The sequence below is a fragment of the Trichoplax adhaerens genome, genomic scaffold (genome assembly GCF_000150275.1).
Source record: "Trichoplax adhaerens TRIADscaffold_3 genomic scaffold, whole genome shotgun sequence".
NCBI lineage: Eukaryota > Metazoa > Placozoa > Uniplacotomia > Trichoplacea > Trichoplacidae > Trichoplax > Trichoplax adhaerens.
In genome coordinates this window covers 6,535,751-6,556,219 of record NW_002060945.1, presented here as the reverse complement: position 1 = coordinate 6,556,219, position 20,469 = coordinate 6,535,751, and the positions used below count along the sequence as shown (strand labels likewise).

The 20,469-nt window shown below is 31.8% G+C and overlaps 1 protein-coding gene across 1 annotated transcript; it reads right to left on the bottom strand.

Annotated features, from left to right (window-relative positions):
- Positions 1 to 4,054: 4,054 nt before the first annotated feature.
- TRIADDRAFT_23340 (uncharacterized protein) lies at positions 4,055 to 18,033 on the bottom strand (the record flags this gene model as incomplete). The annotated part of the gene is made up of 24 exons (XM_002110534.1): positions 4,055 to 5,060; positions 5,717 to 5,864; positions 6,033 to 6,039; positions 6,566 to 6,672; positions 6,875 to 7,037; positions 7,208 to 7,345; positions 7,503 to 7,556; positions 8,483 to 8,746; positions 9,079 to 9,186; positions 9,473 to 9,646; positions 9,809 to 10,066; positions 11,390 to 11,518; positions 11,860 to 12,195; positions 12,384 to 12,569; positions 13,028 to 13,266; positions 13,806 to 14,138; positions 14,606 to 14,774; positions 15,025 to 15,169; positions 15,893 to 15,950; positions 16,047 to 16,262; positions 16,461 to 16,552; positions 16,646 to 16,774; positions 17,432 to 17,515; positions 17,903 to 18,033. Coding segments are annotated over 24 exons (4,674 nt in total), but the record flags the coding sequence as incomplete, so codon positions are not given.
- Positions 18,034 to 20,469: the final 2,436 nt, after the last annotated feature.

The following is a 20,469-nucleotide window of genomic DNA, read 5'->3' as shown; positions in this document are numbered from 1 at the left end:
TGCTGTCTATCTTGATCGAAAATGCGATCCAAGGGGGTGACATTTGATTTTGCACATTGCAGAACAGTGTCAGTATGGCTTCACTATCTACTGTAACTGCTGATCGCAGTCTACGTATCTCGACGGCATTGAAGTAGCTCAATTTTATCCTCGATGTCTTCAATCTCTTGTTTAAATGTCTTAAGTGATCGTAACAGCACTTATTGAAATAGTTTCTGGTACCTGTTTGCAGCCAAGCACTAAAACTATCGATTGGACAATATACTGTATAATGTCTCAGGTGTGGTATTGAAACGTCTCAAAGGAGACTACTTCGTACTACTTACCGTACCGCTGAAGATAACTTCTTAATTTTGTACTAGATACAGTTTCAGCGATTTCTTGCTAGAGCTTCTCAAAATGATAATACTCAGAAGCTGTTGACTAACTAAAACCTTAATTAAAAAGGAAGAGAGGTACAGGAAACGGTAGTTTACCTAGTAAGAATGTGGAGACGGATTATTTTACTAGTCATTTCAACTGTATCGCATGTCTGCAGCGGTATGCTATATACTGTCTACGATGCACGTCCAAATGAGCTACAACATGGCTGCAAACATGTTGCTAAGTTGGTTTTGCACAGTATGGTATACGGTTTCATTAATGCCGTCTAATAGAATCACCGGAAAAATGATCCACATTATTCCCTCTCTTTTCTTTTGAGTTATCCCTGCTGGTATACACCATTTTGGAAGAAACTGCTACTAAGAGCAAGAGACGACCAACAACTGCTGATTGGCAGAAATGTGGAGCCTGGTTCTGTACATACAACGTTAGTCATCTTAAGTAACTGTAAAGTTACAGATGGACACTCATTTGTACAATAGTAGCCATCCAATTGATTCCGTATTGTATCAATTAGGTAAGTAGTCACCAGTGATAAAGGAACTACTAAAAGGAAAGAGAAGGCAAGCAATGGCCGTTCACTGCAAAATAACAATGGGATTGACCATGATTCCAGTCATTGCACTATACGCTATCACTGAAATCGTATTCCATACTGTACAAAACCATAAGCAGCTACCACAAATACATTTGCAGCACCATACTATAACGTGTATGGATCTATTAGCTCATCCAGATTGCTATGGAGAACTCATTACATAAATAATAAAACTTGCAGTACTGTTGGCATAGGAAGTCGAAAGAAAAATCTTTCTTTCTTTTACTTCTATCATGGACTACTCGGAAGAAGACAGAGTTCAGCTCCTAGATCGACCATTCCTCGGATGGACGGACTTCCCTTACCAAAAATAAGGCTCTAAAATGGCTGCTTAGTATAGATCTGCTGTGTCTGTAATTACTGTTACTAATTTAAATATATAACATCGACAATCTTACATAACTGTCTCCAAGTAGATGTGAGAAAAAGATAATAAGATTCAACTTAATATTACTTGATTAATCTAGAAAAAAATTAATCAATTCAAAATCGACCGTCTACACACTAAAGTACTGTCATAACGAGGTGAGGCCGAAATGTCTACCCGTCCAAGAGCGATCAATCCAGGTCTTCTTCTAGTAGTCCATGTCTCTACCTCCATCGATTAGAATCTGCTTGAATTGACAATAAAATCCTTTAATCTAGTCTGAATAGCACAATTCAAGCAAGATACTACATATAAGCGTCTTTCATGTCGTATAAAGTGTACAAGAGTGCATATTGTATGGCTCGATAAGCCATTGAAAAACTTGGTAGTATAGTACTTAATAACTGAAGATATGCAAGCAATCATCGACAATTGTAATACTTGGCAGGATTGCTGGTCTTATAAGTCTTTATCGATCAAATTTTGCTTGAATAACATTATTGAATCTAATTTCAATGACTACAGTAAATTCAAGCAAAACAGATACTGAGATTAATTGTTATCGATATGGTAGTGTTTAACAGGTCAAGTCTTAAAAGTATCAAGTATTTCTATCCCTACCCTGAACCAGTCATTCAATAATATATAAATTATTTCCCAAATGTAGCGGATAAAATAGTTTATTACTTCAGTTAAAATAAAGCTATTGTTGAATATGACAGTAGCGAACTTAGATTACGTACGCTATGCACAGCTAGCTCTCAAACTGAAACTCCCTCCTGAAGGAATCAGCCTTCAATGTCCTTCATTGCAACTGGCATTCTAACTTAAGACTACAGCTTTCGTCTCTAAATGATACACTCAAGAACGGATCAAATGATGCCAGAATGCCATTATTGTGTATTTATAGTTTATAATGTGCCTTTTGATATGCTGCTATATTGCTAAGACATTGCCTACTGTAATGGTGATATATTGTTGTATAAAATTACTTTATTTCTCTCAATACTTAGTACAGACAGGTTTAGTCTCGCCATCTTACTTGCGATTATCGGAATCTCTATAGAATCTATTATCTTACAACATGGAATTCTTCGCCGATCGAATTCGGCTTGAATTGATTTCACTGAGTCTAGTTTAAAGGGTATTCAAGCGGATTATTAATCTATCAGTACTGTATACGCGTAGAAGGTGAGCCTGCTATGCTCTTTCCAGTCTGTAGCAAGTAGCCAAGCAGGAGCTTTCTTAAAATCGTAAAATCAAGCAGTTAAAACTTGATATACGCACGGCTGAACAAGTACTGTAACACCTTCTAGTGATGTAATTTTTCTTTTCCTTGCCAAATGTTCAATGAATGATTTCATCATCTCGGCCATAAGCTACAACTACTTGATCAACTGTAAGCGCAATTGACTATTCTAAGTCACGTCATGCTCTATTTCATATTCCTATCCGCTTTTAAAATACTCCTACACTACTATTATTAGCCGAAATTACCGCGACACATTAAAAGTCTATGCTATCCTTTATTTTTATAAGAATGTTAGTAAAAGACATTGCCATCACTGCAGTCATACTCTCGTATACGTGTATAAATCAACCTAACGGCAAGTAAAGAGTAGATTACTATTTCAAAACTTTAATATCGATTTACTAGCGGCAAAACGACAATGCTAAGCTATGACGCACACGTACAAATCCAGTGCAAGATGATCAATGTCTCGAATGATATTATACTACACGAAACCATTAATTGCTTATAATGTCCAGGATTACCCGTTTTAGGTGCAGAAATAGTAATCAACTTGTTTCAATTTTCCATTTAAACAACTGCGTTATCCCATACGGTAATCAAACTACTTACAGGGGAAGCCTTATAATATTCCAAACTGGGAGTGGAGATGTAGCTCTGATCTTGTCATCGGTTAATCATATATATATATATTTAAATGCAATGACAGAGTAGTTACTAGATGTAAGTTACTGCCTGAGTAATTACCAGGCAATCAATTTCCAATGTAAATTAATCGTTACAAGTATATCGTAATTAAATAAAATACTAGCTAGCTAGAATAGATCATCGTATTGAGAGCATAAAGAAATAATCAAAGTTATTGAATACTAGCAAGTACACTATTCAAAGAACAGTATGCTGATAGAAAACTTGATCGAAATGACTCCTCTTGATGTTATTAGACCTTTTCATTTGAATATATTAGAGCGGATTGAGCCACTTTTACAACACCAGATGAGAGGATTAGATAGTAATTTCTCATAATACAATTTGTCATTAAAGATCATATTCAATTTATGGCAAATTCTCTTTTAGTAAACTCTGAAATGAGTACAGTAGTAAAAATTATGGCTTAATCGAAAATTATTATAGTTCCACCCCAAAGACAGAAGTATCCACTGTTAATTTAATTATTACGTGAAAACATTACAGCTTCTGTGCAATTTTAATTGCAGCAAGTCAGTTTTATTTATCATTGTAGTCAATCTACGCATACAAGTAATAAGGTGCAGTATAATGCTATCGTAGCCTACTTATCTTTTCTTATGAAAGTCATTCATTCCATTTTACTTAAAATGTCACACGGCGTTTTATATACTGTATATGTAACGTAGTATCAACCCCTCACTGGCTTTCTCCTCCATTCTGAGAAAATTTACACATAAAATCAGGATGAAGATAGATAACCAATTTACAGATGGATCACCGATTGACGGCGCATTCGCTGACAATGTTCCTTGCACGCTTTACGCAATCGATAATGTCGATACGCTCTTTGAATTATAACAGCAGCTTTAATTTCTTGTACTGCCAACTGCTTTAACCTCTTGCTTTTATCATATTGCTTAGGAATTCCTGAGGAAGGGAAAGTTTCACTAAACTTTTTCTGAATTTGCCTTTTAATCTCTTCTACAACATCGCCAGCTTCATCAGCATTGGGTTGACCAATAACTCTTTCAACTAATGCTTCTAAAACGTCTAAACAATGGACAAGCCGACTATCGTATAATGCTAGATCCAATGCAATCAGTGGATACTTATTGGGCTGCGGAATCCGAAGTGGCGGCTTTAATTCGGCGACTAAGGGTGATAAATAGCGAAAGCTGATAAATTGACTAGCTTCAGGATCATATTTGGCCCAAGTCTCATAAAATACATTGATATCTTCGGCTGTGATGACGGATCCTTCTTCTTCTTCTTCGACCTCTTGATAATTATTTAATATAATGGCCACATACATATTAATTAAGACAAATGTCGTAATAAAGATGTAGGTAATTAAGAAGGTGATGGCCACTGGGGGATTTCCACAATCACCATTCCATGAAAATGCTGTCGCTGAGTTATTACAATCAGGCGGTTGGACCATTAAATCATGCAGTACATCATTCCAACCGGCAGACGTGCTCAACCGAAATAAGAGCAAAAGACCGTTAGGAAATGTCTCAAAGTTCATATTTTTAGTTATAGCTGTCTGGTGCTTGACATAAGCAAATGATGACATACCCACAATTGCATAAATAAACATAACCAAGAAGACCAGTAAAGCAACATTAAAAAGTGCGGGCATAGACATAGCGAATGCCGTTAAAAGCTTACGAATGCCTTTGGCAAATTCCAATACTCGAAGAATACGCACAATTCGAAATAAACGTAACGTCCTCAACATCGATGGATTGATAGGGATACTGGCGTTGCTGCTGTCCATAACGTCAAGTATAATACCTGAAACATCATATTAATATATTTATATTGTTTTTAAATCTTGAAATAGAAACTCTCTGTAGGGCCACAAAAGATTTTAAGATTTTACAGTATACATGCATAAAACTCTGAATTTTTAGCCATTTAGACGTGGTACAATTATATCATACTACAAGACTTATTCTAATTACAACGAGCTAATTTTAAGGAATTCTCATTCTTAAATGTTAATTTTGACTAAACTATACAATTTTTAGCATATAAAGACCTTCGTGGATGATATATCTTTCTAATTATATCTTTTCAATCTTTCGTATTTTAGTAATAGATTTGCTACGATTTGCCATAAGGGCCTACGTCGTTGTCATTATGCGATCATCAGACTGGAAGCATTTCTAACACTGATATATTATACTTGTAATACGAAAGTATGATTCAGTAATTTTAAGATTTCTCTTTACATTTAAATTCAATTATTACAAGTTTACAATGGTATAAATACCGATATGTGGCGAAAAATAATTAATAATCATCATGGAAATCAGATATGATGACATTTCTACTCACGATTGCATACAGTAAGTCTAGCAATCCTAAAAGTGTTCTAATTCACTGCATTATAGTTTATCGTATACATCTTTCTAAATACAAAAACAACTTACCTATAATAGCTACCAATACAATAATGAAATCAAAGAGATTCCACAAATTTTTGAAATAGTGCTGTCTCATAGCAATGATTTTCAGAATTGCTTCCAAGACGTAAATGGCTGTAAAAATATAATTTAAAGTATGTGCTGGTTCCAATGCAAAAAATAGCGTGTAGAGTTAAGGAATGTTCTAGAATAGAACATGGAAATAGTAGCGATCAAATTTTAGAAAAATGAAATCACAGCTTAAACGTTGATCATGTCAAGTACATGTATTGCTGTGCAGCAATGCCTATTAATTTCTTGATGATGTACTTAAAATCTACAGTGACCTCTTAAGAATTGGACTTATATGCTGTAGTAGGAATGTGTCGTAAAGACTGCATTTAATCTTGCCATATCTCACATCTATATCTAAACAATTTTGTAATCGGCAAAATAATAAATTATTTGATGTTGTTCCTAATACTATTTTAATATTAAAAACACTGAGTAGAGCAATTTTTATCCAGAATCGGTAATGATATATTAAAAAATATATTTTACAATAATTCTTTCTAAATTTTGCAGGCTTAAAAATGAAATTACTTAAATAGGATAGAGTAAGAGAAGATTTAATGGCAGTATTTCTATCATTATTCTCACTGCTTGTAAGATACATTTACTATAGTTATTAAGCCATATTAACAGCTAAAGTAAAATAGGATCGTTCATACCAAGCATCCATTATATATTGGGTCATAGTCAATCTGTCCTCATGAAGTAGTCATAGCAACTTAATATAAATCCAAAGACTTATACTAAGATTTCATTATAAGATTTTGATGTAAAAAAAGGATATCAAGTACTCTCGTAACTTCTTGAGATTGATCGAAATGGACTACCATCATAGCTGCAGTATTAGCAACGATGACAAGGATAATTGCCAGTTCAAATTTATTGCTTTGAACAATTGCTAGTAATCTTTTTTGACTATCGCGCTAAAATTTTTGATGAAGAAAAAGCAAGATTTAAGACAAAATAGCCTCAGAATTGCTATAAAAAGTGCTCTAAATCATGATTGTAAGATAACCATATTGCAAGTAATTCAACTTCAGCGAAATAACTTTTAATGGGATTACGACGAATGCTGTAAACTAAACGTTGCTATCAACTACAATTAAAAGTAGAAAGTGAATTAACTACATTGATAATTACCTTAGGAAGTGGTATCCGCCTCACTGGTTTAGATTTAGACATAGTTTTCATTACATTATACCATCGCTTTTGCGATTCCGTCATAAATAAATCAGTAGGAATACCAAGAGAACCGCTTTCACTCTATAAAGTATTAAATGAAATTATTATGCTTGAAATTTACATTAGATATCTCGTGACAATATTATACTATCTTATTTCTCCACTGATCACACTATGCAAAAACAATAATTAGTATCATAAAAGAGATTAGACTTGAAGAAAACATTAATTTCGTAACTTTTTCCATTTACCTTTTGCTTGAGAGCATAAAAGCAATCAATGATAACACTGACAATTAGGTTTAATGAGAAAAAAGATCCAATGATAATAAAGGCCACGAAATAGATGTAGGCGCTTTTATTATTTAGAGGAATTGGCTGCTGATCGATCTAGTTTATAATAAAAATAGATCCAATATACACCAATGATAAATATTATGATAGATTGTAGCCTGCTATCAATCACCGATTAAAGTTAATCAAGAATTAGAGAACAATTTCTCGTAGAGTCCCTTAACTCAAAATACGAGTGAATCTTTTAACTCACCTCTCTAGCATCGACTGCATCACCCATAACTTGAATCCATCCTTCAAAAGTAGCCTAAAACAATTTGATTTCATTACTTAGTTCTCATACAACTAATTTAAATTAGAAATTCCTCTTTAAAATAAGTCATTAGATGTTACGGCACCATGTTGCCTAAATTATAGAGTTTAAGAAAGCATTATTGTTCACAGTGTTTCAGTGTTATAGTATAAAGCTGTTTTGTAGATTATAGTATAGCGTGTCTACTGATTGTGAACTTTTTAGAAGGGTAGTTCTTAAGCGTTATCGTAGCAATACTATATTCTTACTAGATCTTCGATAGATTAGAGTAGTAATCTGTAGAAACAACTCAAAGTAAGTACTTTACGTTAGATTATTAAACTCCTGAGGAAGTAGTCTGTGACATGCGAGTATCTTTAAATTAAAACTAACAGGATCAAATGTCTTAATTATGTAACAGCATCATGAAGTATACGATAATATGCACAATCAATGAATAAATTTCAATTCTGAAACAAACATTCTACTTTTAAACTATTATATGAATCAGAATAGGGCAATCCAAGAAATAGTTAGATAATAAATGGACATGTATTATAAATCTTTCAGAAATTATAGCCATATCAATATTGCGGCATTCAACAGAAATAAAAAATAAAATATCTTTGTAAAATGTGGTACCAGGTTTGCTAGATTCTGCATTTTATAGTTTAAAATAGAAATGTCAACGTATCTTTCCTTAGATTAGAAAAAATGTATACCAGAATGTATTCGGGCAGAAACGTATATGCATATTAAAGTTACATATTGAAATCATCAAGGATTACATATAAAATAGCAGTACCCATACATAAAGCCTATCTTTAAGTAAATAATATTTAATATTATGAATTTTATTGCCTCGATGACTATGTTAGTAATATGTGATGATAATACTTTTTCAATGAATAAACTACATAGCACTAATAAAGCTCGCTTACCACTTCAAATAGCGCTAGGAAGGCTTGTGGTACGCTATCAAAATTAATCTGAGAATTTTTCCATATATAATTATTCGCTAAACAATCGGTTTTATTGCTGATAATTGAGGCAGGTATTAAATTATTATCCAAATCTAAACACTTGTAGAATTTACCACCAAAGAAATTAACTCCACCGACGCAAAATACCAACCAAAAGAAAGCGCAAACAATAATAACATTGGTTATATGAGGTATGCAACCAAAGAGTGCATTAACGACAGCCTAATAAATTAAGATTTTTGTTTTGAAATATTATCTGCAATGTTACTACGTATAGCATTGAGGATCTCATGTAATTAATATTAAATTATAATTTAAAATTTATTAAGGAAGTTAATTTTCTTTACCACAAAACAGATAACTTTAAAACAAGTATAGCAGTAATAACGGTAATTGTACGCTTGATCGATTACTGCATGCTTATATTGAATAGAAAAACGGCATATGTTGTATTCATTTTTTTCAGATAAGCGTACTACATTTAATTGAGTAGTAAATATTAGCAAACATTTACTTATTCTGTGACGTTAATTTCAATCAAATGTCTGACTTACGCGCATTCCTTCCCAGTGTGAAATAGCTCTCAAAGGGCGTAAAGCTCGAAGGACGCGTAAAGATCGAAATGCTGAGACGTTCTCCAATACCAGAGTTATAATTGATACCTGATATAAATTAAAAAATAAACAAGAAAATAAATATGAGCTAATCATCCAGGACAATAATGTACATTCTCGTATAACTATTTGAAATTAAACATCATTGATCAATAAATAAATTTTCGCGGAAGAAGTTAAAAATGTAGCATATATTGTATCAATGATATTATTTTTACTAATTATGATGAGAATAGCAATACTGAAATAGTTAAAATATAAATATAAAGTGAATACTAAATATTTGAACTCATGTAGAACAAATATAATGAAAAAATAAGCGAGCATAACTTACAACTACTATAGCAGCGTCTAAAATATTCCATGGACTGCAAATGTAACCATGTACGCCAATTCCAATTAACTTTAATATCATTTCTATGGAGAAAGCCGCAGCAAAGAAAATATTGCTAACATATAAAACCTGTATCAGGGTAGGATTTTTATGCAGGTGTATGTCTTCGAATGTCTGTAAAAGAAATGGGCTTAGCAAGAAACTCTTTTGAAAGTTTATGAACCGATTTCTTTTCAACGCGTTACAGTTTATAGGGTATGTTAAATTCTTCATAATATATTTCGCTGTGATTTTTACATAATATTATCAATCAAAATCAATCATATTAGTACTTACTAGTGAGATACTGCTAGCAACAATAAGAAGTAAGATGATGCCTTCAAAAAAGCGATGTTCAACAACATTCTTAACATGATTTCGTACTGTCATCCACGCTTGGCAAAGGGAAGTTTCACCTTGGATACAGTATGGTATCCGTTTCATGCAAACTTTCGGAAAACAATCAATTGGTTGAGAGATACTTCGTTCGGAATATTGAAGTCCTCCATTACATGATATATTGGACATTGCTTTCATGCCGACAGAATTATTAGCCTAGAATTTTAGATATCATCATAGTTTCGAATCATCTTAAATCTAGAAAATATCTAACAATATTACTAAACAGAGTATCGTTTATAATAATAACAGTCCGTATTTTAAAGCGTATTGTGAGAGCTTTACCTTATGATTAGGATAAAAGTAGCAATGTTAGATTATTCAGATATACATTTACGATATTGTAGAAGATCCTGAAGTAAGCATACTATAATTAACACGGTAGCACTGACACGCTTTAAAGAAAAAGCCTCTTCATTGCATATGATTTCTACTACCGTATTATCAAAGCATTCTTTTACTAAAAATTTTCTTGTTACAAGCAATAAAGTTTCAAAGTTAATAACTTAAAAAAAATTGGTTTTTGGTATTACTGAGCAAAGAAAGGACGGTTAATATTTTCACATTAAAGGTTGATAAGTACATCAGCATAGTAATTTCATTTACTAGGCGCTGAGCATATAATATTTACGGCAAGCTATAAGATATTTGGTGGAAATTGATTTTGGAGTGTAGCTATAATGATTTGCATCCCATGCATTAACATGATTAAATGAGATTATTTATCGATATTATATTGCGATTAAGCTTTACCTCAGTATCCGTGCATTGGGAATCAGATCGAGCAGAGTCTTGTCTTGATACGTTAGGAGTCTCACAATATATATAGTCACTGGAAACATCACGAGAATTACTATCAAATATCGAAGAAGTAGACTGAGTCATACTCTTTCTCCGAGAGCTTGCTCTCCTAACCGATAGATAATTCCTTTTATCGATAATCTGGCCAGAATCAGATTCATCATCTATTTGATCCGGTACTAATAGTCCCAAGGTCCTTTGCAAATCTAGATAATCAGAGTCATCCTCCTGCGTCTGATTTAATGACCGTTGCTTTTTTTCTTGGTTGTAATTATAATCGCAAGCAGAATGAGCGTCGCCATCGCTAAGGGTATTACGTACTTCCCGATGATTTGCGCTCTTTTTACGTTGTGGCTGATCTGATACTAGTGCAGATTCATTATACTCTACTAATAGTTTAGGGTCTTTGCTACTAGACTGTCCTTTCCCATTATTAGCGCTAGTAGAAATCTTTTCTTCGGCAATACTCCTTGATAAAGTATTAATTTCATCCAATCCATTTCGGTTATTTTCGTCTTTTAGAATCTCCGTATGCTGAAGTATTTGAGGGTTGTAATTACTACTGGCCAGATTAACATTACCTGCTGATTCTAATTTTGGACATTTCGGCTTAGTTTTTTTTTGAGGCAATATTCTTGCAAATGTATAGTTCCAAAGTTTATTCAACCGCAGAGTTACAATGAGGTATCTCAATGCGTCATATAAGTTGCCATTATTCTTTTGACTTCCAGAATTAACAGAATAAGCTTCTTGAAATGATTGATTTTCAAAGGAGCTTAGCAACAACGCAAGGAATAAATGAAGTACCTAGAAAGAGAAGAAATTTCAGAATAAGAGATTTTGAGCATATTCCATCAAAATCAATTACCTCACTTAGTTAATATTAAGATACCCCTGTTTATAATGTTGGAAGTCAGCAATAGGGACAAAATTTAAAACAATAGCTAGTTAGCTAATATCAGTCAAAACTAATAGAATTAAATTATTAAAAACGTTGATTGTAACTATAATATAATTCAGAAATACGTATGATTATAATTACACGACGTAAATAGCTCAAAAACTACCGTTACTATATTTGCTTAGTAATCTGTAACTGATTCATAAGGATAGAGTAGTTATTGAATGTATAGAGCAAAAGTATTTACCAAAAGCTTTCCAACCACGTATGCTGCAAGGAAAAATAGTATAGACGAAATATTTGTTGCTTGGATTGCATCATATAGAGGCTCTATCCATTCACCGCATAATATTCGAAAAATCATCATGAATGAATCAATAAAATCATCAAAATTCCAACGTGGTAGATTTTCGAAATGTTTTCGATACGCATCTCGGAAAATTTTCATCCCCAAAACAGCAAAGACATAAATAGTTAAAATGAGGATTAATAAAATATACAATAGAGCTTTGGCACCAGACACTATGGTGGATAACAGACGGCGCATGGTCGTCCATGAACGGGCTAATTTGAATACACGAAGCTGATCCAAATTTTAAGAGAGGGTTAAAGCAAAATAAAAATAATTAAGAGAGAAACTATTACAAGAAGAAGTGGACATTTTAAACATATCGTTTACAAATTGATGTATACATATATATATAGTATATATGAAATATTTTCCAATTTTAATCATCAAACTAAATATATATTTATAACAGTAAATCTTACCAAACGCAGTGTTCTGAGAACGGATAAAGAATTACTTGAAATCGATATAAATTCCAATAATAAATCAACCAAACTGATGATAACAACTATTCCATCAAAGACATTCCACTTGCTTTGAATATAGCCAGTGAAACCAAAAGCAATCAATTTTAAAGTCATTTCTGTCGTAAATATGCAGGTAAAAACCTAATTTAAAAATAAACAAGAACATTGATTATGGTTTCCAAAATAATCGAATAGCCGAAATTTCGTACAATTATGTTTTTTTAACTTATCTCTATTAGAATGAAGTCAAATCGTAAGTTAATATTAGCGAAAGGTAATCTTTATATATCATAATTGATTTAGCAACATCTTTATCTTTGATGTTAATTACAAGATAGGCTCCGCATATAATAATTTAATCACTTATATCGTTAGTTGGCATGCTATTACAAACTCAAAACCCATAAATTCAGAAAACTAAACATATGTATATATATAATTTATGATTTTTAATTTATCTTAGAAGCGTTTAAGACCTCATTTTAAAAGAGCATCCTATACTACCTCCTAACCACATAGAGCAAATAATATACCTGGTACCTTTTTACCATTGTAATGCATTGCTAATATAAGCTACTATGTATAGATGAATAACTTACGTAATTATCAATATTCTGGGCAGGTACTTTGGAATTGTACTCCTCCAATGGCTGATACATCGACATCAATATTGTATTGAGGATGATACAGCCGGTAATAAACAACTCAAATAAAGAATCGTCTACTATGCGACCCACTAAAACTCGAATTTGTCGCCATATTGTTGATTTAGTCGATGTGGTTTCAGCATTAAGGACAATAGAAACAGTAGTAACAGTTGCACTTCCCGACGACTGGCCTCCTATCAATATGTTTGATAGAATTAAATATCAAGAATTAGTCATAAAATCAGGGTCAACATAGTCTGACGGTGTAAAGATTTCAGCTAATTGCTGTAGTTATGTGTTAAGGATTACAGTGATAGTATGTAGAGTATACCGAATACATTAATATGTTTAAATTCTTATTATAATAATTTTATTTCATTTATAACTAGCTGCATCGCCCGTTCTGAGAAAGAATCACTGATCTACTTAAATTTTTTAGCTTAATTCTGTATTGATTAATGCTTAAAATAGTATTATTGCCAGGTATATCCTATTTGATAATTAATAGTCAATATATAGCAGTTTAAGCGCGAACGCCTATGCGTCAAATTTGAATCCACTACTATTCACCCCTCGCCTCGGTGATGGTGTACGACTGCAAACTTACCCTCAGGTACTAAACGAATAACTTTCTCACGTTTCTTCATCAAAGTTGAAGGAGACTTTCCATTTACTTCACCATTGTTTCCTATTTTATTGGCAGCACTAAGCTTACTGGTAAATGTATGACTAACTGAAACAACATTTGGCTTTATTCTATCGATTTCTCCGTCGCTACGAGAAAGAGCTGAATATCTTGCAGATCTGGAGGTCTTTCTATTTTCATTTATAGGATTATCTAGAGCAGTATTTTCAATTTTTGTGGAACTAGAATTGCCTTCATGTGGTTGCATCTTTGCTGGATCATCTATAGCGGCCGAAATTTTCAGCGATATAATATTGATTTTTCCTTCTTTCTTCTTAAGACTACCCTGGTCGATATGGTTGCCTTTAGGTATTTGTTCTGGCTTGCCAATATTCTTTCCTAGCTTCTTGAAATTCTCTTCATTATATCCATTTCTTCCTTTCATTAAATTCATTTCAATATCCCCTTCACTTCTTGATGATAAAACTCCTTTTTGATTGCGTATTTTTAAAACGTGGCCATTGCCATAGGGATTACTTCCGATTTTTGGAATCCATAATTTCGGTATTTCATTTTCAAAGAAAATAAACACTGTAGAATTGCGGTACGATTCTCTCATATGTCTAATATCACATTTCTAAAACATCAAAAACTGTATCAATCCTAAAAAGATTACTTAGTTCAGTAGAATTGTTGCGCGGGATATTGCTACTTTATCTACTATTACTATTATTGGTGAAAGGATCTGTTTATCGATCAATTACACACTATATAATTATGGAATCGATCTCCAATTTTAAAAGTACATATTCATTAAAATGTCTAGATGTAAAGTTATCTCTATTGTAGATATTTCTAAAGTAATAAAATGAAACAAGGTTGTATGAACCGTGTTTAGCATTCACTGTTAGCATTTAAAAGTACACCTGCGCCTACCTGATCTTGCAGTATTTTATCTTCCTTGTTGTAGGCCATAGCTACAATGGCAATAACTAGATTCATCACATAGAATGCGCCCAACAAAACCACTGGTATAAAATAAATTATGCACCAAGAGTCAATGGCATCATTAACCTGTCCGGAAAGGGAAATTATATAAAAATAATCATAGATTAACTTTACAGCTTGCAAGAACAGAGATTATTCCATCAGTACAAAGAAACCTATTTATCGCAGCCGATATCTAGCATATCTAGCAAGCACTTGTATACCCTTAAAGTTTTCACATTAATGATGAGATTTACAAAATTCTGATATCCATGAGATACTGCTAAATCTTATAGTAATTTTATAATTATATTTCTAAATAGTAGACCTATAATACCTTGTTGTAAATATCTTCCCAATTATCAAGAGTAATAAGTTGAAATGATACTAATAGAGAAACTGGAAAATTATCGAAACTAGTGAAACCATCGTTAGGATTGGGATAAGCATATTGGTAACAAAGATAATCAGCTGGGCAATGCCTATAATGTTACAAGGAAAAATATCAAGCGAAAGCTGAATTGGCAATGTACACATATTCCTCAATTTCACTTTCAGTATATTAGCATGATAATACTGTAGTACTAATTGCAAGTATAGTTATTTTCATTGTAGAAGATACGAGCAATATAATTAAAATCCTTCGACACTGACGAATTATAATACGCCTAAAACATCATTATACTCTCTCAGCTAGTCCATCATCGAATATAATATTAGTTTCAAATTCTGATTTGTATGAGTATAAAGTTTTAGAGTAAATTAAACTGCAGCACCGGTATTTCGTTAGTTAATCAAAAACAGATTTAGCTCTTACCGTACAATACATTTGCCTAACAAAATCGAATGTTAAATATATGTACAGTAGATCAATTTCTGATCGTTCTTATTAGTCATAATTTAATAGTAGCTTTTAGTTTCGTGTCACTTAAAAGCTATCGAAAGAACTTACTAAGTAATCGGCAATCTATAAACTTAGCTCTTCCTTTAATGTCGTAAATATTGGTAGACTATTGATTATAACTGAACAAATGGCTATAAATTAGGCACTATCATCATATACAGTCCTTTAAGATGATGATCATGTCTCTACAGATATCTAATTACTATTTACTACAATATCTAATGTTTAAAAAATTAAAATGGTCTTTTCTTTATCTAAAGGAATATATAACGAAACAAAAATTGATGTTAGAACACTTTACCTCGCTGAAGATTCGTTTCCACATATGACTGGGTCGCCATTTTCAAAATACCAGTTGGCTATTATAATAATATGTACAATTGTAAAAAATCAGTTAGAGATTTATTAACCGCATTTGGATGATAAATTCCTTAAGCTGACCGTATTATACTTACAAGAAACGTTTACGTAATTTTTAAACTTAGTCGTTGTAAATGGTCCTACAATATCTCCAGTCGAATTAAACGGTCTACAGCACTTTTGCGTTAAAATACCCATAAATAGTTGAACACCAATTAGTGCAAAAATAATTAATATAAAAAGCGCTAAACAAAAGACGTCAGCCAGCATTCTAAACGACTTAAATAGAGCATTAACGATTGCTTTTAAGCCTAGGATAGAGAAAGAAAAATGAAAGAAACATTAATATATCATTTTTTCGTTTAAAATGACTTTAATCAGTTACTAACTAAAAGCAGCTCTTAACTATGAAGCTTTAGCTTTAGTAAGTGTTAAGCTTAATAACACTTTCAATAAGCCTATTAATTACTTACTATTATTATCTTATAACGTAATGTCTATAACTTTACCTTCTAATGCTGTAATCATTCTTAGCGCTCGTAAAACTCGAATAACCGATGCACCTGGTAAGACACTTAATGCCGGAATCATGGTAAGATAGCTGTATAGCAAGTAGTAGAAACCATTTAAGAAATACGATAAAGATAGGATATGAGATCTGGCAATTTCAACTCTTAGAATAAGATAAATTTACCCAACAATAACTACGATAAAATCAAGCCAATTCCATGGATCACGCAAGTAAGCATAGGTGTGAAAAATAAAACCTCTTGCCATGATTTTTAATAGCATTTCAACCGTATAAATGGTATTGAAAGTAATCCTAAAAATGATTAAAGTAAGACCTTATTTTCTATAACGATTAAAGAGTATCAACATTAGCGAATTTAGTATATTTTTAATATATAATACTAAGTAAACTTTCCAGAAAGCAAGTATAACTCATTTAATCATTCAAAATAGCAGACTAGTTTCTGGTATTTAACTTCCAATATTTAAACCTTTATCATAGAATTGAAGACTTATTAAGCAGTATCTCATCTATAATAGTTATAATTCAGAGCACTAAATATGTCGATTTTCAAATGATATCTATACATAATTTTAATTTGTCAACATTCCATTTATAAGATACAAATTTATCGAAGTTTATCCAGGCATCAATAACTACTCTCTCTTTCTGTATCTAATTAATTTATTTAAGGCCCTTACTATTTCATTATCTCGCTTGGCAATAACTTACAGTATATTCGTAGATGCTTATAACTATGTCATAAATTTATTCAAATGTAACAAAAGCCTATTTTTTCTTATATGATACGCAAACATTTAGATGTATAAATTTGCGATTGAATTCCTACCATGCACTGCTAACTTTTACGATAGCATGTATTTTGGCTTACAACAATTCGAAAAACAATAAGGTATTGTATAAAACCGTAAAACGGCCAAAAAATCCGAAGCAATAGTTTTAACTTACTCTATCGAAGGATCGATGCCATTAGGAAAGGCCATCAAAACACAATTAATGAAAATAGCTATAAATATAAAAAGATCAAAAAATCTACAAGGAAGTCAAGAAATATAACGGATTATAGAATCAAAGCAATTATAACTGGCTTAAAATGAATATTTCTATGCTAGTGAGATAAAGAACATGATAAATGAAACGCTTAACTTATCTAGTATCATATTAATACTAAAATTATCTTAATAACCGAAAAACAATCATGCCTTATGAATATATAGTAAGTCTAAAATACTTCGAACTATAGACAATGCCAAAAGTATGCCTCATTGTAAATTGTATCATGTCATGCCATGCTTTATTCAAGGCATTTAAAATCTATCTAAATCTACAAGAACTTTAGCCATGAAAAGATTAAAAGAAATGATGTTACTATGATTCTAATTATATAAAGTAATGAGTTATGTAAGTAGAGCAGGATACTGATTCGAAGTGATTCGCATCGTAATCAATCGAATTGGATTGTTTGGAGGGAATAAGTGAAGAGAGTTGCTTGTATTATAACGATAGACATAATAGGAATTCATCCGCTTAGTTAGCAAGCATACAGTCTGAAATGAAAAAGCATTTTACTCGAAAGGGTTATCCTTAGGATGTATAACTACCGTACTATAATATCTCTGTAATATTTTTTGATTTAGTTAAACTAGTCTAGTTTGGGAAGTACAGCACTTCCAAGACCAAACTATATATAAATATAATGACAGACGGTTCATCTATTTCTTACGAAGTTACTTGAATGTTAACGTATTATGATCGTAAAATTATTAAAGCTTAGTAGTTTAATTTTTAGAAACTTGGCAGTTACCAATCTATTTAAATAAAAATTATGCACTGCATAATCACCGCAAGGAAGGTATATCTTTTTCATAAATTTACTAAATAATTTCATTTACATTATCATAAGGAATATTTAAACAAATTTTTTTATGTAGGAATTTGCATCTATAACATAAAAATGAGTTTAATTACATGAAACTTTTAAAAGAATTTTTGTATTTGGCAAGTCACTTCTATAGCAGTAGTAACGAAATAAAATACCGCTTACATCAGTTTGTTGTTGATCGAAATCCTTAACGAGCTTTCCTGTTAAATGATTCTTTTTAATTTGCTCGTTAATACATTTTCTGTTTTGATTAAAATCTTTCCAATCTACAAGTATTCCATCAAAGGTTACAGAAATCATTTTAAGGAAAAGAAGCTATTAGCAATGATTCCAGTTGTTTTTCAAATATAGAAGGCTATTTGATTTACAAGTTGAAGATTAAAAGAAGCAAAAATTTACTATTAAAACGACTACCATGATAACTGTGATCACAATTTCAGTTTATAAGCCTCAAATAGAAACTAAACGAGTTACATCCAAAGCAAATTCTTAAGAGTTTTGGATTTGAATAATACATAATTTAAAAGATATAGAATCACTAACCTTCATAGTCTGGGGTATTTACGGAAATAACATGGCCATAACCTTGATCCATCTTGGATTTATATTACAAGTGTTTCTTTAGATAAACTGGATTAATAGCGATGTTAAATATTGCAAAGAATTCTTTGCTGTAATACCAAACCAATTCTTGACTACAACATTACAATTTATAGTTCCATATTTAATTTTTAATTTACTGTAAGCAGTTTATACAAAAATTTATCAACGTAACTTATGCCTATCCACAGTTTATCAAACGAAATCTTTTCCACAATATTTTCTGAGTTTTTAGTACAGTATTAAATTTACTATGATAAAGGGTGAAAAATATCTTCAATCATGAAACCTTCATTAAAAAAGATGCCATATGTTGATTTCTAGGAAAAAGAAATTTGTATAGAATATAAATTGTTGATTACAATTCCTTTTAGATACAATGCAGAAGTGAAGGGGCCAGGAATTCTCTGAATGCTGACTAAGGTATCAATGAAATTAATATTAGCGTAACGGTAAATATCATATTGAAACAATCAGTAATGAAATTAGAACTAGAACAATTAGAAAAGTACCACATGAGCTCCCCTGGGTAGTTAAGCCTAAGTATAATATCTCTGTTTCGTCGACTACGATCAAAAACCACGAAGAGATTAAAATTAGTTTGAAGAACAAGATCAAGAAACCTTATTGGCATATAATATAATGCTAGACAATTATTTGTTCTAGTAGAATTGGCTTGATAGTCAAATTGATATAATCTTATTTTTAATATCGATATTCTTTACGAATTAAAATAATTTGGAAACTCTCACTCTGTTTCGTCCAAAGATTCAGAAATCACTCTCCGTAAAAGGATGACAGTTGATATCAATGTTGTAAAAAAATTTTGAAAGATCAAATTTTGCCTAAAATAACTTGATCTTTCGCGATCTCGTCACTCTATTAAAATTGTCAAGATGAAAAATTTGCTACTGTATTTCAGCTATTGCAGGTATTATGCACTTGCACATGAATATGCCGGTAAATTTATGTAGTTTCATGATTGGTAGGTCTCTCTAAAAACGAATTGTTGTTATTTTTTTAGAACCTTACAGGAGCTTTAGTTATGGATGCAGAATTTAAAATTATCCATTACCTCGTCACAGCACCTGGTCTAAAATATAGATATAAAAACTAAGCATATATCTGTCCCTATCCGATTACAGTTTAAAGACATTTAACCTCGTTAACCTTGTAAAAAATAGTCAAAATTGAAATATACGCGCATACTAGTGTAATGACCGAGTTAGTCTTTTACTATTACTATAGGCTCGCGACCTCTAACTCTTAATCTGAGTTATTTAAGTTGAGCAAATCCTTATGATATGTAATAAAACGTCACAACCAAGAGAGTAGTTTTAAAACTACATTTATTATTCCGCCTGTCCGTGAGAGTGAATTCAATTTTCATCTCTCATATAATCAGTCGAAACGGTTAAGATAAACGGACTTAGATTATTTTTACAAGCAATCATTTCCATACAAAATCATATAGCATAAGCTTATATCCAATTGTCAACGTATT